At 43.7% G+C, this 26,852-nt stretch overlaps 1 protein-coding gene across 5 annotated transcripts in view; it reads left to right on the top strand.

Moving 5' to 3' along the window:
• The window catches only part of LOC103549279 (argonaute RISC component 1), a 34,466-nt gene that overhangs the window by 1,572 nt on the left and 6,042 nt on the right, over positions 1–26,852 (top strand). The window contains exons 2-18 of one of the 5 annotated variants that reach the window (XR_011537465.1): positions 3,583–3,766; positions 6,086–6,206; positions 6,650–6,831; positions 7,228–7,364; positions 7,589–7,723; positions 7,874–7,961; positions 8,603–8,750; positions 12,315–12,434; positions 12,799–12,930; positions 13,058–13,191; positions 16,332–16,516; positions 21,879–22,038; positions 22,191–22,281; positions 23,375–23,569; positions 25,299–25,433; positions 25,653–25,778; positions 26,044–26,145. Coding sequence is in view for 4 of the 5 variants with exons in the window: in XM_070610310.1 (XP_070466411.1) it covers positions 3,583–3,766; positions 6,086–6,206; positions 6,650–6,831; positions 7,228–7,364; positions 7,589–7,723; positions 7,874–7,961; positions 8,603–8,750; positions 12,315–12,434; positions 12,799–12,930; positions 13,058–13,191; positions 16,332–16,516; positions 21,879–22,038; positions 22,191–22,281; positions 23,375–23,569; positions 25,299–25,433; positions 26,044–26,145; positions 26,463–26,662 (2,449 nt within the window). In the remaining variant the exon portion in view is untranslated. Of the gene's footprint in view, positions 1–3,582; positions 3,767–6,085; positions 6,207–6,649; positions 6,832–7,145; positions 7,365–7,588; positions 7,724–7,873; positions 7,962–8,602; positions 8,751–12,314; positions 12,435–12,798; positions 12,931–13,057; positions 13,192–16,331; positions 16,517–21,878; positions 22,039–22,190; positions 22,282–23,374; positions 23,570–25,298; positions 25,434–25,652; positions 25,779–26,043; positions 26,146–26,462; positions 26,663–26,852 lie in introns of those variants that run through there. The other 4 variants (XM_070610311.1, XM_070610310.1, XM_070610313.1 and 1 more) reach the window with 4 other exon arrangements.

The raw sequence follows: 26,852 nt of genomic DNA, 5'->3' as shown, positions 1-26,852 counted from the left end.
GAGGCAGGGTTTCCCCAAGAAGACCAGAGTGCCCAGGATGGGCTGTGAGGTGGTGGCACCTGCTGTGTCCTAGTTCTGTTACCCTTTGATGGGAGGAGCAATCTAGACCTGGGAATCCTTTAGGTCTTATCTCACCACCTCCTTCCATTTGATCTAGGGGTGGGAATAGAATTTCCATTTGGGACATGAATTTCGTTTCTGGTAGAAAGATCTTTGTCTTTTATACCAGATCTAATCCCCTCAAGGAAATAGCTCGTACCAACTCATTCAAGTCATCCATTCAGTGATCCACAAGTATTTAGTGACTGCTTTCCCCAAAACACGAACCACCTTGTAAAGGCCAGGTAAATCTTAAGTTGGAGTGCAGGGAGCAACTGACTTCAGAAAACTACTTCCTCCTTGCCTAAGGCCCCTCTCTCCATTCCAGGAACTCTCCTGGATTTCTAGGCTGGAGAGGATGTGCAGCAACCTGTGGACTAGAGTAGGAGTAAGTCATAGCGGTCCAGATGGATTGCTGAGAGCTGGCACCCATGAATTCCTAATGGGCTCTGGAGTGATGGAAAAATTGACTTCTTTTTTTTTGTTAGAAGAATTAAACTTCCAGAGAAGGGACTAGAGCCTGGTATCTGGAGTTGACTGTAGCCTAGTGGGACAGGCTTTGCCTCGTCAAAGGGTGTAAATTGAAATTCATTCTGGAAGCTGTGTATAGAGGGACCCCAAAACTGCCTCTTTCCTAGGCCCAGCTTGTTCTCTTGGAAGTTGGAAGATACAATATACAAAACTAAGGTATTGTTGCTGACTTCACTGGGCCAGGTGTTCCTCTGTGCTTAGACATGTTCCAAGCACATATACTGGACTGGGGCTCTCGGAAGATAGAGTAGTGTCTGATTTATCTATGGCAACAGCGAGTGTCTAGGCCCTGACACGAAGTACATGTTTATTAATTGAATTGAATGACATTCTAGTGTGAACATAAATGGTTAAGCACATATGTTGATATTGAATAATTTGTGTATACTCTTGTGTGGACATTCTTTTTGGAGAGATTGGCCTCTTAGTCTTTTCTTACTGGACAGCTAACCCAGCCTTAAGTTTGTCTTTTGAATAGGCGGTCTGGCTCCTTGGGAGGTATGTGGGCCTCAGAACTGCAGGGAAGGAATCCCTTCAGCTCTGTTACTTTTGCTTCTCAGGGCTAGTTGGGGATGGGGGAGGGGGAGTGTCCTTTTCATGGCTCCTCCCTCCCTGCTTTTGTCTGCAGGGAAGGGCCCCGCCCCTTTCCCCCAAGGCCCAAGCTTTGTCCTCGGTGCTGGGGCCCTCATCTGCATCACAAAGTGGCCGTCTGTCCCTGTCTGGGTCTGAAGGGAAGTGTCTCCCTTTCTCAGACTAAAAGCTGGGGGCAGGGTTGGGTTGGGGGGAACTTCGTACAGCTGTAAGGCTTGCAGGGGGATGGGGTGGGAGAGAGGTTCTCCCTTCCTCTTGCCTCCCTTAGTTTGGGGATGAAGGGGAGGGTAGGCATTCTCCTGTTTTCCTAAAGCCTCCTTGGAGTGGAGGGTGCCTAAGGCTAAGTCTGTTGTGTAGTCCTATTTCTGGGGAAGAGAAGGCTTTGAGGCTAGAGTGTCTGTCCCATCCCCCATCATTTTTACCCAGCCCCTAGCTCTAAGGGATGTCTTTCTCCCAAGGCTCCAAATGATTATTCAGCCTGGGAGACTAAGAAGGTGAATGGAATGTAAGAACTTGGGGAGGGGAAGGGTGTCTCTTACCAGCTACATCCACCAGGGTGCATGTTTGTAGGGTTTATAATTGTTCGTGAGCAGTTTGCAGGTCTTCGTGTGTTTGTGTGCTCTGTATGCTTGTGTGTTCTTTGTGGTGTGTCTGTGGATCTGTTTTGTTCACTCATTTAATATCTGTATATTGAACACCTCCTGTATACCAGGCACTGGAGATTAAGCACTGACCAAGGCAGATACAAGTGTCTGCCTTTGAAGAACTCGCAATCTAAGGTAGTGAGGGGTATGTGTATAAAGATACACTGTCTAGGTCTAAGTGTGTGTTTGGATGTGTATGACAGGAATGTGTTCCCACTCTGTATGTGTCTGTCTATGGCTTGTGTGCAGTTTTTGTCTAGCTCATGCTGGGGTAGGCGGCGGCCAGGTGCTCATAGTTAGGCTTTTAGTTCCCGGTGTAGCTGAGTCCTGAAGATTTTTCCCCCAGGCTGGGCTGGGCTTGACAGGTGGTTAGGAGACACAGCAGCTTAGCTCTGGGAAGCGTGCCCCTCCCGTGAATGGTTCTGACCTCTTCCTGACCCCCCCAGCTGAGGATATGCCCCATCCCCCCAGCCTGGCTGACCGTGAAAGCAGAGCTCTAGTGATGGGAGGTTCTGTGCTGGTTTATTCCTCTCCCCTCCCACCTGGGCTGGTCCTCCTCTGGCAAGGACAATAGTAGCTGTGGACAAAGGCTTCTCTTAGGCAGTTTCCCTTTTTCCTCCTTTCCCCTCAAGCTAGAAAATAAAAGTAGGGGCAGCAGTCAGGCTGGTGGCAAGAGAGGAGAAAGTAGTGGGATCTGGCTCTGCCCTAGCCCTTTGCCAAGAGTCCCCTCTGTCTTGAAATTGATCCTTTCTGCTACTGTCTGGGCCCTCTGTGTGCAAGGAGCTGTGGGCCCTGGGGAGAATCTTGTGTTTTCCTTCCCAGAGCCAGCATCTCTTCCTTCTCCAGCGTGCTGATGGCTGCCTCTCCTTCACAAGTTCTCTGCTCTATCCCACTCCTGCCTCAGTCTCCTATATTCAGCCTGTCTTCATTCCCTAGCTTTTTCTTCTTTTGAATTTTTCTTTATTGTCTCCCCAATCGCAACTTTCTTTCTCAAGCTCCCAGTATTAACCTGTCTTGCCCCGGCTGCTAACTCCAGCCTCTCCTCTTTGCCAGTTCAGGCCTTTTCCTACTGTGGTCTCCAGTTCTGGGCTCTTCACCAGCTCTCTATTTCAGCCTCTCTCCTTTCCTTAGTCTCTAAACTCTATTCTTTTTAGCCGTTTTTCCTTTTCTGTCTCTCAAACTTCAGCCATTTAGTTTCCTTAGTCCTTTATCAAACAATGTCCCCGTTATTTCTCCCAAATCTGGCTTCTTTTGGATCTTATTCATGCCTACACTGCAGAGGAGCATTAAGATGCTGCTATTTTGTGTTCAGGATGGTGATGATTCAAGTGAGCATCTGGCTGGCAGAGAATAGGGCATTCTTGGTCTGCTAGATACCTGGTAGAGGCAGGTGTGTTAATCTAGTAGAAGGAAGAAAGAGTTGTTACTGGGAGCCAGATTTAGCCCTCTACGTAATGTGTAATAGGAACTTATTACATATTCACTTGATGAACTTAAGATAGACAGCAAGGGGAATTTTCCTAACTGGAGAGAGATTTAAAAAAAAAAGTGAGCCTGGGTTGTCTGAGCCATTGGAAACCCTCGATTGGGTTGGGTTGGCAGGAAAGAGGCTTCCCCTACACTCTCCTGCTCCTGTTCTGGAAGGCCTGTGCATTCTCTTATCAAAGTGGTAAGGAGATTGCCAGACTCTACCCTCACCAGCCTCTTTGTCTTTTAGCTGCGGGCGCCTACCTGCCCCCCCTGCAGCAGGTGTTCCAGGCACCTCGCCGGCCTGGCATTGGCACTGTGGGGAAACCAATCAAGCTCCTGGCCAACTACTTTGAGGTGGACATCCCTAAGATTGACGTCTACCACTACGAGGTGGATATCAAGCCAGATAAGTGTCCTCGAAGAGTCAACCGGTAAGTGATGCACATCTAAGCCACCAAGTCCAGGAGTCTTCACTTTCTTGGGTCTCAGAACCTTAAAAGAGGATCCAGAGAGGTAAAAGGAAAACTAGTAGAGGATGGTATCACCAAATTGAAGAAAGTTTTGGGGGAGGATATTCCAGTTAAGGTAAATGTTGAATAATATCATTGGATTTGGCTATTACGAGATAATTGATGCCTTTTGCCAGGGCAGTTTCAGTAGAGTAGTTGGGCTAGTAATCTAACTACAGTGAGTTAAGGAATAAGTGGAAGGTAATGTGGTAGGGATAGTGAGAACAGATAGCTGAACAGTGAAGTGCAGGGAAAGAGGGAATATATTGGCTCGAGAGGACTATGGGGGTCAAGTACAGTGCCTGGTACATTTCAATATTTGTTGAAATGAGTGAATGAAAAGTTTTTAAGAATGAGACATGGATATATTAATAAACTGAGGAGAAGGAGCTAGTGGAGAAGGAGAGGTTAAAGGTATAGGACGGAGATGGGAGGAATGAGTGGGATGTCATTACTAAGGCTGGAGGACATTACAGGATACACACTTGGAGGGATTAGCCTTAGAAGAAGCAGTATTTCTTTTTACAATTAATTTATTTTATTATTATTTAAAAACTATATATGTACGATGTAAAAAATTAAAATATTGCAAAAAGAGTAGCATGAAAAATGTCTTGTATTACCCTGGTCTACAGTCCCCTAGTCCCTTTTCCTGGAGGCATTCATTGGTCTTGAGTATTCTTCCAGATATTTTTCTGTGCATTTGTAAGCATATATTTATATAGAACATTTTTTGAAATGCACAGAATATAGAACACTGTATACCTTATTCTGCACCTTGCGTTTTTCCACTGGACAATATGTTTTGGAAAATAATACATATCAAGTACATACTTGCTTCATTCCTTTACATAGTTCTGTAGGTGTTTTATCAAGTGGATGTATTATACCTTATTTAATAAGTCTATTGAGAAACATTTAGGTTGAGTCTAAACTTTTGCTACAAAAATGAAACTGTTGAATATTGTTAAATATAGATACATTTTTGCACTCAAATGTGAGTGCATCTGTAGGATAAATTCCTAGGAGTGGAATTGCTGGCACAATACGTTTAAAAATTTTGAAATATTGCTTTTTTTTTTTTTTTACACTAAGTTGTACCAGTTTATACCCCATCAGCAAGGTAACAGAGTCTCTCTTCCCCATATCTGCACCAATCCAATATATTGGGTTTTTTGATCTTTGACATTCTGATAAGTAATAAATTATATCTTGGTCTAATTTTAAATTGTTTCTCTAATGAGTGAAAGTGAACATATTTTCATATGTTTAAAAATTATATATGGAAGGGACATTTCAAGTGTGAGAGGAAAGAAAGAGGAAAAGAGGCGTGCATATATAAATATGTTTATTTGGGCACTTGAGAATGGCTTTGCCTGCTCTGCTTTACTCTTTTCAGAGTTATGAGAGTTACTTTTTAATAGGAAGTAGGAATAGGTTCTAGAATTAGAGGGTAGTTGAGAAGGTTTGACACAGTCTATGAAGGATGGAAGTGATCAGGGACATGAAAAAGATTGCTAGGCAGCATTGAAGCCTAACTGGGATTGAAACTGTGTGTTTACAGTCTTTTTATCTAGTAGTATTCAAGAGCTTTGGTTTAAAAAAGTGAAGAAGTCAGATAGTTGGATGGGCTGGAATTTTGAAGGTTAAATGGACACTCTGAGATCGAAGTAAGTGGCAAGGGACAGGAAGTGAAATCAAGAAAGAGATGATAATGGAGAGAAAATGGGGTGGTGGGACTAAGGACCTCAGAGAGATGAAAGAGGTGAGGTTCTTCTTCCACAGTTTATTCTTATTCCAGTTCAGATCTCCCCATCTACTTTTTTTGCTTATCAGTTTGGGGATTGGAGTAGCCTGGATTCTGCTTCTGGATAGACCCTGGGATTAAGCCCTTCTCCCCTCATCTTCCCCTTCTGATCAGAAGGCACTCTTACCCACTCTTTCAGGTTCTTTAGAGCCTTGGTGATCTGAGGACCAGAAGCATCACCTGCTGGCATGTTAGAAATGTAGAATTTCAGACTTTGCTTTAGTCTGACTGAATCAGAATCTGCATTTTAATAAGATCTCCAGGTAATTCATATGAACGTTTAAGTTTGAGAAGCATTACCATAGAGTAGATGAGATTAGTGTAGATGCTAGGACAGAAAGTAGTAGATGGGACATTGCCTGGACTTCGAATTACTTCCAAAAGCTTGAAGTGGTAGTCTCTCAGCTTCCACAGGCCGCTCCTATCCCCCACAGGGAAGTGGTGGAATACATGGTCCAGCATTTCAAGCCTCAGATCTTTGGTGATCGCAAACCCGTGTATGATGGAAAGAAGAACATTTACACTGTCACGGCACTGCCCATTGGCAACGAACGGGTAAGGTTGGGAGTCAGGTTAGACCTGTGTCAGGGGTCTGGGTTGGGACAGATCTCCTGTAACCCTGTTTGGAGTTTGGCTGTGTAGAGATCCCTTTCATCTTTTGTGCAAAGAAAGTGTGTTTTAGGGTGAGGGGTGGGTAGGTACTGATGTTTATTTAGTCTACTATATGTCTGTACCTGCCCCAAGTTGACTGAGATTAGACTTAAAATAGACCTAAAGGACTTCCTGCTAGGTGTGGTTGAGAGAGACAGAAGCCCTGAGCCAAGGTGGCTGGAGACTAAGGGGCTGGATTTACTCTGAAGTCTTCATTATAATCTCCTATCAGCTTAAGGAGCAGATTCTTGGCCAGTCTATGGGGTGGGGGACAGTTGGGGCAGGGCAAAGAATGTTGGACTGTGGGAAAGTATTGGCAGTCCTTCACCTCTTTCTCTCTCCCAAAGGTTGACTTTGAGGTGACAATCCCTGGGGAAGGGAAGGATCGAATCTTCAAGGTCTCCATCAAGTGGCTAGCCATTGTGAGCTGGCGCATGCTGCATGAGGCCCTGGTCAGTGGCCAGATCCCTGTTCCCCTGGAGTCTGTACAAGCCCTGGATGTGGCCATGAGGCACCTGGCATCCATGAGGTACTGGGTGTAGTTAGTATCTGGGCTACTAGTGGTGGCAGAATGTTATGTGGGGAGGAGGGGAATGAGCACATATTAAGGTCTCACAGTGTGCTTTCCAAATAAAAAATTATTTGAAGCCCTACCATATCCAGGCAAGTGTGCATAAACATTTAGATGGTTTAAAGCCTTGGCCCTGTCCCTTTTAGATATCTTTGGACTTCACCCCATTTGTCCCTGCAGGGCAGAGAAAGAGTAGAGACTTGCACAAGGTCAGTCACACAACTAGTAAAGGATCAGAGCTGGAATTAAAGCCCTGGTGTCCTGCCTTCCAGGCCAGGGCTCCTCCGTGCCCAGGATGCCTCACAGGGTGGGGGCCTGTGCCCGAGGGACCAGTTCTCTGCCTGTCCCTGCCAGGTACACCCCCGTGGGCCGCTCCTTCTTCTCACCGCCTGAGGGCTACTACCACCCGCTGGGGGGTGGGCGCGAGGTCTGGTTCGGCTTTCACCAGTCTGTGCGCCCTGCCATGTGGAAGATGATGCTCAACATTGATGGTGAGTGGGGAGAGCTATGGAGCCAGGGGCACCCTGAGTCCAGTGACCACACTCCCAGCCTCATCCCTCCCAGCTCTGTAACCATACTCCTAGTCTAATCCCTATAGCCCTGGGACCCCTCCCCCATCCCAATACCCTATAAGGAAGAGGGTGTAAAGAGCAGTACCTCTGTTTATTCTGAAAGACAGAACCTGAGCTGAGCTGTACCTACCCTGTCCCCACAGTCTCAGCCACTGCCTTCTACAAGGCTCAGCCGGTGATTGAGTTCATGTGTGAGGTGCTGGACATCAGGAACATAGATGAGCAGCCCAAGCCCCTCACAGACTCTCAGCGTGTGCGCTTCACCAAGGAGATCAAGGGTGAGGACCCAACCAGGTTGGGAAGGGAAATGGTGCTACTTTCTCTTTAGTCCTAAAAGGAAATCCCCTTGGGATATATTCAGGGGAGAGGCCAAGCCTGGGCACATGAGCAACTTTTTTCAACCCTGACAAGCAGTGTGTGTATCCCAGGCCTGAAGGTGGAAGTGACCCACTGTGGACAGATGAAGAGGAAATACCGCGTGTGTAATGTTACCCGCCGCCCTGCCAGCCATCAGACGTAAGTTAACAGGGCTGCTAAGGCATACCATTGGTGAAAGGAGGCTGAGATTTCAACACCTTCCCTTCACTCCTCCCCCCTACCCTGAACACTCACCCTGAGGATGAGCCCTGTTTTCAAAGATTAGCTGTGGGAATTTGGCATCCCTTCTGCAATCTTCCTAGATCCATAGATATTCTCCCTACCATTCTTACCTTCTTGGTCTCCACCTTTCTTCCTTGGGCCTTTACTATAGAGCAGGCATCTTCCTTTGACTCCTGTCTTGGTTCTGTAGATGTTAGAATTGCTCTCAACTTATTCTTCCTCCTGAAAAAGAAAGCTGGGCTCTTGGGCTAGACCTTGGGGAAGTTGTCACTGATCCCATCCACCTTCTTGATCTCAGACTGTACTGGATTATGAGTGCCTACTTTATGCTCAACACTAGAAATGTAGATGGGTGAGATATGGTCGTGACCATTGTGGAACTTGCCTCTCAGATCTTTGGCTTCACTCTTGGAGCCCTGTATTGCCTGCTTTCCTGTGAGTGGCAGTGCTCAAAGAGGCTGGATAGGGGTGAAGCCAAGTCTTGGCTTCCCATGGTTGTGGGTCTGGAGAGATGGGATTTAATGCAGGGCTATGACCTCTTCTCTTTCCCCAAACAGATTTCCCTTGCAGCTGGAGAGTGGACAGACTGTGGAGTGCACGGTGGCACAGTATTTCAAGCAGAAATATAACCTTCAGCTCAAGTATCCCCACCTGCCCTGCCTGCAAGTTGGCCAGGAACAAAAGCATACCTACCTGCCCCTAGAGGTGAGGCTGCCTAGTAATAGCTGGGCTGGGGAACAAGCATTGTACCTCCATACTGATCCTCAGAGGTCTGTTCTTCCATTCATAGTCTCTCATCCTCATTTTGAAGTTTGGAAAATTGACATTCTGAGAGGTATGAGGTCATTCTGTGAGATGGAGGCCTCATTCTTACCTGCAAAGTTTTTTCCTTGTCCCCCATCCTGCTTTCATGTTCTTTCAGGACTGCCAGGGAGAGGTGAAAGCTGTATTTACTGTTTAATAAATAATTAGTTTGTTCAGACAGAGACTTCAGATACCCACATTCATGTCCTCTTAATTTTTCTTTCCCTCTGGAGCTGGGGATCCTAAATGACCTAGAGATACAAGTGTACTTTATTTTACAGAAAATGGAGATGAATGTTACCTATAACATGAATCCTATTTCCCCAGTGATCAATGTGTTCCTTTTGAAAAAGTTTTAGCCCCAAGATATGTCATATTCTTATGCTTCAGCAGACCTTTGAAATCCTGCAATTAAGGAAAAAATAGTAATGCTATTTAAGTCATAGAATACAAATTGGGCTGTATTTGGTTTGGTATACATTAGCCAAAATAGCTAATGAGAAACGGCTTCTAACTGTTTCATTGTCTAGTCCAGTGTTACTCAGAGTATGGTCAGTGGACCGACAGCATAGGCATTACCTGGGAACTTGTTTGAGATGCAGAGTCTCAGGTTCCACCTAGACCTACTGAATCAGAATCTGTCTTTTAACAGAATCCAAAGAGGATTCAACATTAAAGTTGGAGAAGCACTAGCCTAGACCGTCTTACTCTGTTTCAGCAGCAGGAGTCAGATAGTTGGGACCAAAGCTCAAGCCTTCTGTGAGCTTCCTGAATTTCAGAACTAACCGGAGGGAATTAGGCTGAAGGGAGAAGAGATCCCAAAACGCAAGAACTCTGACTGACTTAGTAGCTACTGATGCACAGAAAGTGGGATGAAGGCAATGTATACTCTGAGGTGTAAACAGAAGTCTTTAGGGACAATCTCAGCTAAGTAGATAGGCTTTAGGTAATAGCTACTACAAGCTGAGATTTGTTAGTAAATTAACATTACTTCTGTTTAAACAATAATTTCCAAGGTGAATAATTTATATAATGAGTTATATTTGATTTTTACTGTTGTTTATTTAACAAATATTTAATGAGCTCCTAATAATGTGTCATATACTACTTTTTTTATGTGCTGGGAATGTAGAGATTAACAGGACAGACAAGGTCCCTGCTGTCATGGGGCTTGCATTCTAGAAGGGGGAGATAGACAATAAATTAATTAATAAAGATAGTTTTCAGATGGTTCTGAGTGCTCTAAGAATAATAAAACAGGCTAAGGGGATAGAAGTAAGGTTGGAGGGAGTTGGAGAGCTACTTTAGTTATTGTGGTCAGGGAAGTTCTCTTTTAGGAGACATTTGAGCTGAGTCCCAAATTATGGGATAGAACCAACCTTGTAGCAACCTGAGAGAAGAGCCTTCCAGGCAGGAAGTAAATAGCAAGTACAAAGGCTCTCAAGCAGCAGGGGGCGTGGATATTTTTGATAGATAGACAGAGGCCATAGTGGCTGGCCTGTGGTGTATGGGGGGAAAAATAGGAGGTGATTTTGGAGAGAGGTGCAGGGTCAAATTATGTAGGCTGTTGTATTCAGGTGGGAATTTTTGTTGTTGTTAGAATAGCTTGATCCAGATGTAATTCACTTACCATAAAATTCACTTTGGTAAAATGTACAGTTCATTGGTGTTTAGTCTATTCACAGAGTTGTGCAACCGTCACCACTACCTGATTCTAAAACATTTTCCTCATCCCCAGAAGAAAGCCCATATCCATTAGCAGTTACTTACTATTCCTTCTCCCCTGCAACTCCACTACCAGCCCCTAGTAACTACTAATCTACTTCTGTCTCTATGGATTTATCTGTTCTGGACATTTCATATAAATGGAGTTATATAATGTGACCTTTTTTGACTGGCCTATTTCACTTAGCATAATGTATTCAGGGTTCATCTATGTTATAGCATATGTCGGAATTTCCTTCTTTTTTAAGGCTGAGTAATATTCCGTTGTGTGTATACACTGCATTTTGTTTGTCCATTCATTCATTTACGGACATTTGGGTTACTTCTACCTTTTAGCTGTTGTGAGTAATGCGGCTATGAATACAGGTGTACAAGTATTTGTTCTAGTCCCTGCTGTCACCTCTTTTTAGTACATACCCAGAAGTGGAATTACTGGATCATATGGTAATTCTGTGTTTAATTTTTTGAGGAATCACCATACTGTTTTCCACAGCAGCTGTACCATTTTACATTCCCATCAGCAATGCACAAGGGTTCCAGTTTCTCCACATCCCTGCTTTAGTCTTTTTCCTAGTGTTGGTTCTGTAGCTGAAATCATCTGTAGAGAGTGCTACAACTTTAAGGTGCCTTCAAGAGAGCAACCTCACAAATTTTAACAATTCTGGATTTTCATTAAGTGAATTGACTAATTTGTGTATTCTTTGGGAAATGGAGTTTAAGGGCAGGTGACCTTGTCCTGGTGTTCCCTACCATAATTCAGCATGAACTCTGGAAATTAGGAAGAGAACCAGTACTTACAGAATGTTGGACCTTTGGGAGCAAGTTATATATTTCATTTTGTCTAAATCTTCACTACAACTTCATGAGACAGCTAGTATTTTTTCCTTTGACTGAAATTAGAGAAGCAGAGTCTCAGAGTGGTTAAGAGATCTGCCCAAGATAACATCACCTAGAAATGGCAAAGCTGGGCTTCAAACTCAAGACTTCCAAATCTACTGGCTCTCTCTACTCTGCGAAAAGACTTCCTGTTCACGGCATCCAGAATATAGTATATTGGGGAATGGAAGTCTTGTATATCACCAGAAAGTCTTTTCTCATCTCCGTTGTGTTCTGTTGTGCCCAAAACAGAGGAACTGCATCCTCACATCAACAGAGGACACTGTCAGCCAACAGAGACACTGATTTCTCTAGAATCTCAATGATCACCTGTAGGCTAGGGCTCAAGAATTAAGAGCCATCTCTAATCTCCTGGTGGATTGTGAGATGAAGCATCCTACTGCCCGTCACCATTGGAGAGCTGCCTACTACCTTAGGAATCCAGTTTGTTTATATTGAGTTTTTTAGTAGTCAGAAGAGATCTATACTGGGTCCTTTGGTAAATAAGAATTTATGCTACAATTTATTGAGTATTTACTGTGCTCTAGAACTGTACTCAGTCCTTTAAGTGCTTTATTTTGTTTACTCTCCAAGCAACTCTATGAGATTGCTAATATTCTCCCTATTTAACTTATGAGACCTGAGCCCATATCTGGCTCTGGATCCCAAGCTCTTAATCACAAAGTGGCTATATTGCCTTTTGTGTTACACATGGATGTTTTCTAACTTACTTGTCTATGCAAAAGGGATTTTGCAGTTCCCTTCACAGGGCTGACGGCCAAAGTCTCTTCCCTTACTGTGGGGCTTTAGGTACAAGGTGGACTGTACTCAAGCCAGAGCTACCTGTCCTTCTCGTTTCCTCAGGTCTGTAACATTGTGGCTGGGCAGCGCTGCATTAAGAAGCTGACCGACAACCAGACTTCGACCATGATAAAGGCTACAGCTAGGTCGGCCCCAGACAGACAGGAGGAGATCAGCCGCCTGGTCAGTGGGGCTGCAGAGAAATGTATGCTTGGTTGCTCAGTCATGGGGGCCCCTGGTAGCATAGATGCTTTTCTGCCTTGGCAGGACCCTCAGGAGAACACAAGCCTGGATTTGCTGCCTGGGACTCCTAGGACTGCTCTCGCTTCTTGATTCTGTAGTACTTTGCTTCCTATCTCTTTTTCCCTCCTGTATTACTTCCCTGTGTTATCTACTCCCACTTACCTCATCTTCCACTTTACCCCCTTTTTTAGGGCTATTCCTTGCCAGCCCCAGCTGCTCTTCAGGGCTTTCTCCTTGGGACCCAGAGGGTGAGCAGTATTGCCAAGCTGCTGCTCTGCTGAGCTCCCCTTCTTTTGTCTTACAGATGAAGAATGCCAGCTACAACCTAGATCCCTACATTCAGGAATTTGGGATCAAAGTAAAGGATGACATGACGGAGGTGACGGGACGAGTGCTGCCGGCGCCCATCTTGCAGTACGGCGGCCGGGTGAGCAGGGTCAGGGCCAGACAACATCTCTTGGGCATATGGCGGGGAGGTTGGGTTGTATAGCCTGGGACTTTTGCTCCCCTACCCACCTGGCTCTATTAAGGCTCACCTGGGCACCCCCTCTGCCTATCCCCAGAACCGGGCCATTGCCACACCAAATCAGGGTGTCTGGGACATGCGAGGGAAACAGTTCTACAATGGGATTGAGATCAAAGTCTGGGCCATCGCCTGCTTCGCACCCCAAAAGCAGTGTCGAGAAGAGGTGCTCAAGTAAGGAGGGTTGGGTGTGTGGGTGGAACGGTGGGAAGGACCCTAGAGCTGCCTACCTTCCCTTAACCTCAGGGGGCCAAAATTTAATTTGTAGTCTGCTCTTTCTGTGACTTGTGACTCTGCCTCCTTATGCTATCTGGCTCCGACTTCTGTCTGTTCCTTCTCTGTCTGTCTGTGGTCAGGAGTCTTGATGAGGAGCCGTATCTGTGTCAGAGATGATGACTTCAGGGCATGAATCTCTGAAGGGAGGCCTGAATTATTTTATTGTTATAATTATTAACACTGATAGTAAATAGTAGTAGTGATGACTATTAACGTTTATGCCAACGTAGTACCTAATTTTATGTTCTTTCATTTCATCTTCACAGTAGGTGGTGGTATTTCCATTTTCAGGAGACTGAGGCTCAAAGAGGTTAAGTAATTTGTGCAAGGTTTTCATATCAAGAAAGTGTCAGAGTTTGAATTGAGTCAGATCTGATGCTTTGAAGCTTGTATTCCTAATTGGAAACAAAAGTTCAGCTGGTTCTCTGAGCTGTCCTCTCCTGTGCATGCAATTTGTTCAGTCAGGTTCAAATGACCTGAATTAGGTGAACATGATTTGTAAAGGCCTCAGTCACCTGTGGCTGAGCCTCTGAGAGTAGATGACAGCATTGAAGGAAGTGATATAGCCAAATGATTTAGAGGAACAAGTTAGGGGAGGATTGGTCTTGAGTGAGTGAATGAATAGGTAAAGAAGTCACGGACCCTTCCCCTATAATCATTTTTTTTAACAGCTTTATTGAGATTTATTTGAAATACCACAGAATTCACCGATTTAAAGTGTACAGTTTGGTAGTTCCTGCAGTTTTTTGAAGTGGCGCCTTCTAATTTTCTCTGGATCTGGAATAGAGTCAGTGCACTCTGGGGCTGAGGAAGAGTGAGTGGAGCTGAGCACATTGGGCAGTGACGAGGATAATAGTGATGTGTGCCCTAGTCGGTTCAGTCGGCCTTTGGATTTTCATAAGGATTAGTTACAGCAACCCCTGATGAATGTGGGGACTCGGGCTGCCCTGCCCCCCTTCTCTTCTCTCCCTTCACAGATATACAACTACCACCCTCACAATTATAGTTTCTCTTAAATGGGTTCCTCTTGTCTCTTTTCCTGGGTTCTTGGGATTTTAGCACCGCTCAGGCCAGGCTGCTCCTAGCCTTGGCTTAGCTGGCCCTTAGCGGTATTGGAAAGGCTCCCAACTCTCTGCCTTTGTGTCACTTTGTTGGTAACTCTGTTCTCTGTGTGCTTCTCTCTTATTTCCATGTCCTTCTCCTGTCCAGTTCTTTTGAGACACAATCCGTTGTTTTGGATATTTGGGAGTACAGAAACTGATAAACCTAGAATCTCAGAATTGGAAGGAGTTAGTTCATCAGACATCCCCTTCTCCCAGTTATCCCTAGATGCAAGGGGTAAGAATGTGACTTGTACACCTGGGTCGGTGGTACCCAGTTGGATGTGTGGTTCTGGGCTAAAGGTTAAGATTTGGGAGTCTTCAGCTATGGCAGTGGATGAGATTGTCCAGGGAGAATGTGCATAGTGAACAAAGGCTGAAAATAGAACTCAGAGATCCTGGAAAGGAAATAGAGAAAAGTTCCTAAATGTGTATGAGGGGATGGGATCCAGAGCACAGGAAAAGGCATCCTTTCCACTGAGACAGGGGGAAGAGATGAAGGTGGCTGTGGAGGTGGCGAAATTGGTAATAGGGGCTGGATGAGGGAGTCCTAGGGTCAACCCTCAGAATTTTTCTTCTTCCTAAAGAGGCCCCGTTACCTTGGCTAGATCACTTTTAGGACAGAATTTCAAGACCTTCCTCATCCTCGACTTCTTTCAACATTTTGTGGCCCCCAGCACTGGACACAATATCCCAGGTGTGATCTGATAGTAGAGAAAAAATTGGGAATACCACTTTCCTTGAAGTAGAGACCCACTTATTAATGGAATCTAGTAACACATTGGCTTTTTTAGTAGCTAGACTGCAGTTGTATACAAGGCAGAGAAGTGGAAGAAATACTGTTAGTTGTCCATCAGAGCCCTGGCTCTGATTTACATGAAATAATGATTAGGTTGTATTTTTTTATTCTAACATTTATTTTCAAAAATTAAAAAATACAGAATAATATGGTAAACACCCATGTATCCATAACCCAGAGTTTTGTCATATTTGTTCTTTTTTAAAAAGTAAATAAAATATTACGGATAAACTTGACGTTCCTTTATATCCTCCATCCTAGTCCCATTCCTCCCTTCTGATGCAGCCACTGTCTTGAATTGTTATATCCAATTTACGTATTTTTATATACCTATATGTATATGAATGATTTAAAATTTTACATAACAGGATCATACTGTATTTAGCTTTCTTGTGTTTTTTTTTTACTAAATATGTGAAAAAAATACTACATAGGCTTTTGAATCTATCTTATTGATATTTATATGCTATATAATGACGTCCCCTAAACAATTGCTTTTGTTCTTTATTTGTACATTATTGCTTTTAATCTAAATGCAGGATTTTCACAAATTAAATTTCCTGCTGCTCATTTTAGTCTGTCATATTTATGTAGCTTGATTTTTAATCTATTCCCTGTGTGCCCTCTTCCAACTTTTTCTTCCTTTCCTAGGATAAAGCCCTAAAGCTAAAGGAAAAAAGCTTGTTTAATTGTTTGCTCTCAGGTTTCAAAGAACCACTAAGGGAGGAGGGAGCTCATTTTTACTGAGCATCTCCTGTGCTTCTATCACTGTTAGAACTTTATTTATTTTAATCTGAGCAAAGAGGCCTTCCTCTTGGGCATCTGCCTATTGCTATGGACTTATAACAGAGCACAGGAATCAGCTGCTTGAGTGAGACAAGGTGGGGACTCTGAGAATTCCCCCAGGTCCCTTCTTTGGGCTCCCTCAGCTCTCTGCTTGTACCATTGAACACTTAGCAAGCCCTATCTTGTCCTATTCAACTATAAATGTATTTTTTACGCTAGCTGTTATTATATCTCATTCCTCTTAGAATCTCTCAGTGCCCGTCATAGTGTTAGGTACCTAAGATGGAGGCACTTGGTCAGAGGTATTAATGTGGGACTTACTGCCTCCTGTCATGACCATACTTGTGCTGCAGGAACTTCACAGACCAGCTGCGGAAGATTTCCAAGGATGCAGGGATGCCCATCCAGGGCCAGCCTTGCTTCTGCAAATATGCACAGGGGGCAGACAGCGTGGAGCCCATGTTCCGGCATCTCAAGAATACCTACTCAGGGCTGCAACTCATTATCGTCATCCTGCCAGGGAAGACGCCAGTGTATGGTACAGTTCTCTTGGGACAGTGATAATGGTGATAGGACTCTTCTCAGGCTAGCTCCCTGGAGGCTCCTAGGGAGGACTCAGGGTGGATTCTTGGTTCTAGCCAGAGCTGTTTCTTAATGTCAGTGCTCCTCTTACTGGAAAAATATCAGCCTGTATGAGCCGTTGAGTCATCCCAGGTCCTGCTTAGCTGTTCACACTGCCTCTCAGTAACATTTATTGGAGTCCTCTGCGTGCTGGTCTTTATGCCAGGCTGAGCTGGTCCAGATGCAGAAATGGGTCAGTCGAGATTCCTGTCCTTAGGAGTGCGTTATCTATCAGGACATTGTGTAGCACACCCAAACAGAGTTTGTGGTAGTTCTGTTAGTGTTCCATTGCCTGGGAATGACTTGGACTTTGCGAGAAGTTTTCTCTCTCTCTCTCTTTTCAGAATAGAAATGACTGTATACATCTCTGGCTCAGTACTTTTCTTACTCTCTTTTCCCTCTCCATCTCTCCTGCTTTGAAGGAAGAGATGTCCCTCCTCTTACCTTGCTCAGCCTGTGTATGCTCTTGTTCCCCTCCCATCCTACTACCTTTGGATCTTCATACCCTTTAACCTCAAACGTCTTCAGATTCCTCATCTTAGAGCACATTACCAACTTTAGCTTTTGTCTTATTTTCTTGGGTTTTTTTAAAAGATTTTGTTTTTCCTTTTTCTCCCCAAAGCCCCCCGGTACATAATTGTATATTTTCAGTTGTGGGTCTTTCTAGTTGTGGCATGTGGGATGCCGCCTCAGCATGGCTTGATGAACGGTGCCATGTCCACGCCCAGGATCCGAACCAGCAAAACCCTGGGCCTCTGAAGCAAGTGCGTGAACTTAACCACTCGACCATGGGGCTGGCCCCTCTTATTTTTCTTCCTCAGACTTTTTGAGTGAGTTCTCTGCATTTTCTACACCCACTTCCTCACCAGCCACTTACTCCTTCACCTCTTTCATCTATCTTACCTCTACCGTCCTAAACCTCCTCTGCAAAGGGTCACCAATGACCTTTCTCAGTTGTCCTTTTCTCTTGACTTTTTGATGTTTTCTCCTGTCTCCTTAGTTATTTGTGTCATTACCAGGAGTGCCTGCTATTTTCCGGATTTTTATACTCTGCCCTTTTTTTCTCTTTACATTCTAGTGAAATTCTCATCCATTTTAGTTGCTTCAGTCATCACCTACTGTTATCATATAATGTATTATTAAAATCTTGATCCAACCCTTGACCTCTCTGCAGCTCCTATCTGTCCCTTTGACCTCTCTCTCTTACTTCTACAGGAATTTATTGATTACCTACTATGTGTGAAACACTGTGCCAGATCCTGAGTACATTGGCGAGTGAAACAGATGTAGCCTCTGCCCTTATAAAGTGTTTCGGTGGACCATCTCTTTAGTTGCTTGTCGTCTTCTCCTCTTTCTACCTTAAGCCCTTTTCTTTACTTCTTTCTTTCGTTCTTGGGCATCACAGTTGCTTCCGGGTACCTTCATCCAAACTTTAGAGGCAGTCTGTCTTCTCTTTGCTTTGCTTCCAGCGTTCTTTTTTTATGGTCTTAAGATATAGTCCTTGCTCTCCACGCATACTTCTCAACTTAGTTCTGACATTTCTTCTCAAATCTTTCTTGAATAGGTTACTGAATGAGACCTTTTGTGACCATACTCCCCAAAAAACCTTCATTGGTCACCCTTCACAAAATAAAAGTTTTTAAGGGCCCTGATCTTAGTTTAACCTTTTCAGCTTTATCTTGTATTGTTCTCTTTGCCACACATACTGGAAAAATCACTTGTTCTGGAATTAGCTTGGACTGGATTCTAATCCTGGCTATGCCAGTTTACTGGATTAGGCAAATTACCTAACCTTTCTGAGCCTCATGAATTAATTATATAAATAGCAGCATCTAACAGAGTACTTGGCACATAGTAGGTACTCTAACTGCTCATTCCTTGTCTGTGCTTTCCAGTCTCTAGTTTGGCTTACATCATTTGCCTTTGCCTCAAATATCTAAGTACTCTTCTTATCCCTCACCTTGCCTTCCTTCAAGTCCCAGTTTAAATATATTTATTCCTGAAAGCCTTCTCTTGTCATCCCATCTAGACGACAACTTGTCTCGTTCTGGATTCCTTTAGAAATTTTATCAGGCTGCTGATCAGTTACTACCTTACTTGATATTTTTGCAGCATAGAGTAGGTCTGAATCTGCTCTGAAACTTTCTTCCTTTTGTACAAATACACCTAAGGGAGAGCCATCCACTAATATGATACTCAATAATTACTTACAGAGGGATATTGGTTGACCTCCAATTCCTCTCTCTCTTGGGCCTTAAATTAATGGCCCCCAAGTAATCATGCTTTTTAGGAGAACTGCCTTGAGTAATTATCCACGTTTTTGGTTCCCTCCATTAAAGGGAGAATCTAATGTTTTGGCTTGCTTGGGGAGTATAGTGTAGCATGCTTGGGGAAGGCAGTGCTCGCTCAGAGGATTTTCCCTTCCCTGGGCTCAGTAATGTTACATCTCTCTCCAGTCTCATACCTTGATTAAGACCTTGGGTTTCTTTGACTTACATGCCATTCCTTGATTATACCACTTGGACAGTGGGGCCATCTGCCTAGGAATTAAGCCAGCAGATAAGAGGAGCAGTCATATTCTTCTAAAGATGCTTCACCCTCCCTCCTGGGAGGCCAGGTGATGGTTAAAACAAGATCCAGCTGCATTGTGGTTGCCCTGAGAGTGTAGAAGGACAGCGTCATATTTGCCCAGCTCGGATCTGGTACCATACCTCATCCTGTCTTTAGTATTTTTAATTCCTTCCTCTCCACTAAATTGATACTATCATCTTTTTTTTAATGTAAACTTTTTATTGAAGTATAGTGTACATGTAGAAATCCTGTGTGTTCAGTTCAATGAATTTTCACGAAGTGTCTCAGCAGGGTAACCAATACCCAGTTCTGGTAGCAGAACATTACCACTACTCCAGGCTACCAGTCACTAAAACTCCTCGTTAATGGTAATTACTATTATTTTGGCTTCTAACACCATAGATTAATTTTGCCTGTCTTTGAACTTTGTATAAATGGAATCATATATGTTCTTTTTTTGGTTTCTGGCTTCTTTCACTCAACATTATCTTTGTGAGATTCATCCATGTTTGCGTAGTTGTAGTTACAGTTTTTCCGTTATATGAATATAACACAATTTATATGTATTTACCCATTCTACTGTTAATGCACATATTTGGGTTGTTTCCAGTTTTTACTATTGTAAATAATGCTTCAGTGACCATTCTTGTGCATATCCTTTGAACGTATATAACTATTTTTATTGGGTGTATATCTCAGAGGGAATTTAAGTGAACACATTTATACTTCTGCCAGCAGTGTATGAGAATTCTAGATACTTTATATCCTAACCAAACTTGGTATTGTCTCTTTCATTTTAGCCATTCTTCTGGGCATTTAATGATATTGTGTTGTGTTTTTAATTTGATTTGTCTGATGATTGATAAAGTTGAGTATCTTTATATGTCTACTGGCTGTTTCACTAGCCTCTTTTGTAAAGTGCCTACTCAATCTTTTCCTTTTTTATTGAGTTAACTACTTTTTTCTTATTGATTTATAGGTGTTCTTTGTAATTCCTTCATTTAATATGGATGTGTATTACACATATCTTCTCTGCTTTGTGGCTTGCTGTTTTACTTGCTTAATGGGGTATTTTGTTGAACAGAAATTTAAAATTTTTAATGTAGTCCAGTTTATCAATATTTTTCCTTTATGGTTAGTACTTTCTGTGTCCTGTTTAAGAAATCTCAAGGCAATGAACATACCAGGCTGTTTTCTTGTAAATGTTTTTTTTAACCTTTCATATTTAGAACTAGTCTGTCTCCACCAGAAACTCTATTGCTTTCTCTCCCCTGGCGGTGGTTCCTCTGCTGATGCAAAGCCTAGAATCTCAGCCTCCTGCCCACACCTAGAATCATGAAATGTACCCAGGGTAAAAAGCAGCGGCAGAAGATAGCTCACCTCTGTGAGATTCTCTTGTCCCTGGAGTTTTAGCTCCTGCTCTTGTTGTCTCAGCACCTCTCTGCAGCCTTCAAAAAGATGATTTCTCTATTTTATCTGGCTTTTCTGAATGTTCTCTGCAGAAGTACTGGTTTGCCACTAACTGCTCCATCTCTCTTGAAAGTAGAAATGATCCCATTAGCTTTTTAGACATGCTCAAGCTTCTCCCATTGAAAACGTACCAAACCCATCACTGATCCTGCATTTCCTCCTTGGTACTTTTTATCACCAAAATAGTTTTTGCCTCTATGCATTTATTTTTTGCCTTGATATCACTAAATGCAAAAAACATTTCTGATCCTGATTTTACCTGATTTCTTAGCAGCATTTGACTCTGTTGAACACTTGTTTTTTTCTTGAAACACTGTCTCTCTTCTCTTGGCATTCATAATACAACGTCTTGATCTTCCTCCTAGTTTTCTGGGTTTTTCTTCTTTGCAGACTGATCTTCTTCCTGTTCAGGTCTAAGCTCTCTTCTTTTTTCACTCTGTTCTCTTCCTTGGTGGTTTCATCAAGATCATGCCTACAGTTACTCCCTATACTTAAATATCTCACAAATTTGTATGTCTGTTTCAGGCTACTCTTGAGCTTCCAGCTACTGTACCTAGTTGCTAGTTGATAGCTTCACTGGGATGACCAAAAAGCACTTCAAACTCAAAATCTCTCAAAAAAGAATTTATTCTGTTACAAAAGCCAGAAACTTAGAAGTTATCCATAAAAATTATTTTCCTTTACTCACATATATATTCTCTGAGTCCCTTAAATATCTTTTGAATCTGTTTCTCTCCATCTCAACAACTGCCTTCTTAATATAAGCTACTCTGAATCAGTCTAACGACCACATTCTTTCTCACATCATGGTTCCTTTGATCTCGTTTTTAGTTACTTTGGCTCTTCGGTTTCTTAAATATATGCCGTTATCTCCTATCAAAGTGCATTTTTGCATGCTGTTCCCTCTGCCTGGAGTGCTCTCTCCCAAACTCCTTCTCTCTTCTAAGTCCTTTTCTATCTTTAGATTTCAGTTCAATCATTACTTGACTCATTCCTTTCCTGGCTAGGTTATTGCCCCCTATTATATGTTCTCATAGCTCCATGAAGTTTTCTGTTGTAGCATTTATTATTGTTATGCTCTTCATGATTTTTAAAATTAGTGGTAGATAGTAAACACTGTGAGAATAGAGAGCCCATGTGTTTCTGGTCACCATTGTGTCTCATATACTGCCTGACCTCTAGTATGAATTCAGTGAGTATTTCTTGAATACACTAATCAGTTCTCTCCCTGCTCGTAGCTGAGGTGAAACGTGTTGGAGATACACTCTTGGGAATGGCTACACAGTGTGTGCAAGTGAAGAACGTGGTGAAGACCTCGCCTCAGACTCTGTCCAACCTCTGCCTGAAGATTAATGTTAAACTTGGTGGCATAAACAACATCCTAGTCCCACACCAGCGGTATGAACTCTGTTGCCCACTTGCCCGTGTCAAGCTAGGTACCCTCCTAGGGACTGATGAAAAGATAGGACGCTGACCAGGACTAAAGTGCTAGATGGTACCAGGAAGAGAATACCCAACTCCTCACTGTTTGTTTTCTCTTCCTTGTTCAGCTCTGCTGTCTTTCAACAGCCAGTGATCTTCCTGGGAGCAGATGTTACACACCCTCCAGCAGGGGATGGGAAAAAACCTTCTATCACAGCAGTGAGTGATACTCTCCAACTTCCTCATAAAGTTCTCTTAGCTCTGAGCCCCCAAGACTACACGTGATTTCCTTCCCTCAACCCTGGTGCCTGACAACTCATAAGATCTTTTCCTTTTAGCTGATCATCTCTATTAGCCACTCCCTTGGTATCTTCATAAAACTAACTCTATATGGTGTCTTTTTTCCAGAGAGGGTAGTGAGAGTGTAGGCTTTGGCCAGAGACTTGGCCCAGTCTTTATCACTCTTGCTCTGTGTCTGAGTTTCTCTCTCTCTCTCCATGCTCACTTTTGGGATATGGGAGTAACTATATCACTTCTCTGAAGTCCCTTATAAGGGAGTTACTTAGTTGCTGGGACTGTCCTTTCCTCTTCCCCATCCCTACCCCTGATCCACCTAGTAGATTAGATGTCTCTCCAATCCCTCTCCTGACTTCTCTACTCCCTGTCCCATAGAGGTGTCTGAATTGCTAAGGGATCAGGCCTTCCTTCCCACTTCTCTTTCCTCAACCCTCACATTTCTCTAGGCAGACTGGGCTTATCTCGCTAAATGCAGGGAAACCCTATACTATGTGTATCCCTGTTTTCCTTGTGGCCATCCATCCTAGGCTCTGGTCACTGTCCCCTTTGAAAATGTTACTTCTACCACCTGCAAGAGTACTCTTCACCACAGTTCTTGGGTAGGTTAATACTTGAATTGAAAAAAAGACAAACTTGTGGCTAGGTGAGGTCACTCTTTGAGCTAGTAGTGCCAAACCTTTACATGTCCCTCTGCAAGGAGTAGGGAAAGCAAACTTATCAAGTACCTACTGTGCTTGGTGCTAGGCCCTGTGCAAGGTGCTTTATGTGTACCACAACAGGACTGCAAGCAGGTGGAATTATTTCCATTTGAGAGGAAGAAAAAGAAGGTCAGATGAATTAAGTACATTTTGCATGAGTTGATAGAACAGAGATTGAAACCAGGCCTCATTGAATGTAAAACCCTACTCATTTGATTGCATAGTTTTCTTGCTAAGAAGCCTTTCCACAAACCCACAGCCTGACAGTGTTGAGGAGATGGAGGTTCTGGGGCTGATCCTGCCTCTTTGATTGTCAGGTGGTAGGCAGTATGGATGCCCACCCCAGCCGTTACTGTGCTACTGTGCGGGTTCAGCGACCACGGCAAGAGATCATTGAAGACTTATCCTACATGGTGCGTGAGCTGCTCATCCAGTTCTACAAGTCCACCCGCTTCAAACCTACCCGCATCATCTTCTACCGAGATGGGGTTCCTGAAGGCCAGCTTCCCCAGGTAGGGCCCACAGTAGGTGGAAAAAACCTTCACATTTGAGGTCAGAGGGCCTAATGGTAGCAGAGAATACTTTTGCCTTTTCTAAGCTATGGGCACTGGGAGGTGCTCCTTCTTAGGGGAGCTTTCCTAAATGGTTTGGGAGCAGAGATCACAACTGAGAAGTGAAGTGTGCAAGCATCTATACATCTATCTTCTTGTAACAGACAACCCTCAGTGCCTAATTACTAGTTGATTCATGTTGAAGACTGATTCTTTAGACCAGTGGTTCTCAAACTTGAGCATGCATCAAGATCTCCTGGAGGGCTTGTTAAAACAGTTTGCAGGGCTGTACCCTTAGAATTTCTGGGATTCATTGAGTCTAGGATGGGCCCCTAGAATTTGTAGTTCTGACAAGTTCCTGGGTGATGCTGTTGGTGTGGAGGCCACACTTTGAGAATCATTGCTGTTGACATTCCTTCATAGTGTTCTTCTTACTCTTTCTCCCTGCCCCAAGCTTTCATATTCTATTGTTTAGACTAGGATACTAAACTGGTCTCCTTGACTACTATTTAATAGTAATATAACTACCATTTATTTGTTACCTCTTATGTGCCATGAACTGTTCTTAGCACTTCATATGTGTTCTCTTTAATGCTTACAATAGCCCTATGAAATAATAATCATTATTTCATTTGACAGATGAGGAAGCAGAGGCTTGGAAATGTTAAATGATTTCTTCAGTGTCACCCGAAATAATAAGTGGTGAAACTGGGATTCAGACAAATTGGTCTGATTCCAACATCCATGCTCTTAACCATTATGCTCAGTTTCCTCCAAGTCATTCAGTGTTTACTAAAATATCAGATAAATTTATCCTATCACTTCTCTGTTCAGAAATGTCTGGTGGCATCACATAGCCTTGGGTTAAAATTCAAACTGCTTAGCAAAGCAATTGACAGTTATTAAGCCCCTACTAGGTTTTCTGTGCTTTTACTTAATTATCTGTTTTAGTCCTCACAACATCTTTGTGAGGCTGATCTTCTTAGTAACTTTAGTAGTGGAGAAAATGAGACTTAGAGGGGTTAAGTGACTTGCTAAAGGAAATACAACTAGACAAAGTTTGAGTTTAAACGTAGTTCTAATTGATTTCAAATTCTATCCACTTCTGTCATGCAGTTTTGACTCCCTGCATCTGACATCCAAGGCCATAAGGCAACTGTTGCCCATGGTTATTTACCAGTGGCTGCTTCTTTAGCTAGTCCATTTTTTTTGTAATCCTGCTTCTTTGTAGGACTGAACTCATATACCTTCTCTGCACCCATTCCTGAAGTGTATCTGCTCTTCTCTGGTGGTCCCACCCCTGTGTGCTCTTAGAGCTCACAGGGGAACTTCCATTATCCTCCTGATCCTTTAATTGACCTTACTTTGGGCATTGTGATTTTAATGATTTCTCTGTGAACTTTAGTTCTGTGTCCTGATGTTAGGTCTCTTTATGCCTAGGAACCAGGTGAGTATATTCTCTGCTGATGCCAAGCCTCCCAGACAAGGTTTTATAGGAACATATCAGGTGAACTGAGTATAAGGGTCTTTTTGGTGGAAAGGGCTTATCATCTCGAATGATTGGGTGTCAGCTTATAAAGGGAGGCTGAACAAAAGCCGTATAACAAGTGGCAACCCCTTAGTTCAGAGAGATGTGTGAACTCAAGAATAGCCGTATGTCTCTTTGTCTCCCTCCTCACCCTGTGCCTAGATCCTCCACTATGAGTTGCTGGCCATTCGTGATGCCTGCATCAAACTGGAAAAGGACTACCAGCCTGGGATCACTTATATTGTGGTGCAGAAACGCCATCACACCCGGCTTTTTTGTGCTGACAAGAATGAGCGAGTGAGTAAGGGACTGAGGAAGGCACCCATACCTCATCCTGTCTTCCTTCTCTTGATATGGAAGAAGACTGTTATAAAATCTGGGGATTTAGTCCTTGGCCTATCCATCCTCCCTGGCCCCTTTCTCCACCCTAGTTCTTGTGGTCCTTCCTCTACCACCTCCTTCCTTTTGTTCCCCCGTCTCCCCTCCTTCCCTTATACTTCCTCTCCCTCCTCCTAGCTCCCTGGCCTATAGACCCCATATATAGACCAGCTCCCAGAGAAGGGAAAGGGAACTGCCATTTATTGAACTTCTCCTATGTGCCAGACACTGTACAAGGCGTCTTCCTCACAGCAGCCCTGTGAGGTAGGTACTATTGTTATCTCCAGTTTAACCTCAAAAAGGTTAAATGATTTGCTGAGATCACGTAGCTAAGAAATGGTGAAACCAGCACTTAAACACAGGTCCGTGTGACTTTAGGAGCCCATTATTTCAAGACCTGGTATCCTCTGGGAACAGCAACTTCTGCTTTACTCTTGGGATTCTGGTGGAGCCAGAGCAGAGTTGAGTTGGGGCTCTTAGTTAGGGCCAGGCAGGTCTTGGGATCTTGGTTGTCTTTGTCTCTATACAGATTGGGAAGAGTGGTAACATCCCAGCTGGGACCACTGTGGACACCAACATCACCCACCCATTTGAGTTTGACTTCTATCTGTGCAGCCACGCAGGCATCCAGGTAGCTGGGCTATGTCCTGGGGTTTCCAATGGGTCACAAAGTAGTTGATTATTCCCACTGCCTCTAGAATATATCACTGAGTGGCATTCAAATCAGTATTATTCTCTTAATAAGCCCTTAGTGCACTTGGACACAAGTGTACTTTGTCTTAGGCAGGTTGCCCATAAGAAGGGTGCTTTATGACTTAGGTGGCTTTGTGTCTGCCTATTCATGGGTGGGTCTTCCAACCCAGCCATGCTCTTAACAGTAATCCCATTCCTTATCATCAGCCATCCCCTCTGCCCAACCTTGGGCCCCTCACCTTCCTATCTTCCCAGGGCACCAGCCGACCATCCCATTACTATGTCCTTTGGGATGACAACCGTTTCACAGCGGATGAGCTCCAGATCTTGACGTACCAGCTGTGCCACACTTATGTACGATGCACACGCTCCGTCTCTATCCCAGCACCTGCCTACTATGCCCGCTTGGTGGCTTTCCGGGCACGATACCACCTAGTGGACAAGGAGCATGACAGGTGAGGCCTGGGATCAGGCTGGCTTCGTTTTTGCTTCAGCCTCTGGTGCTAGACCCTCTCAACTTTCTTTAGGTAGAAGGAAATGGGTATTGTCCAATTTGGTGTCCTTGGGCTCACCTGCCCAAATCTGGGTTGGGGTTTTCTCTTAAGTTGGTATGGGAATTGGCACCCTAAGGATGGGGGAACGGAT

This window comes from Equus przewalskii, chromosome 2 (genome assembly GCF_037783145.1).
Source record: "Equus przewalskii isolate Varuska chromosome 2, EquPr2, whole genome shotgun sequence".
Classification (NCBI taxonomy): Eukaryota; Metazoa; Chordata; class Mammalia; order Perissodactyla; family Equidae; genus Equus; species Equus przewalskii.
This window is presented reverse-complemented; position numbering and strand designations above follow the sequence as displayed.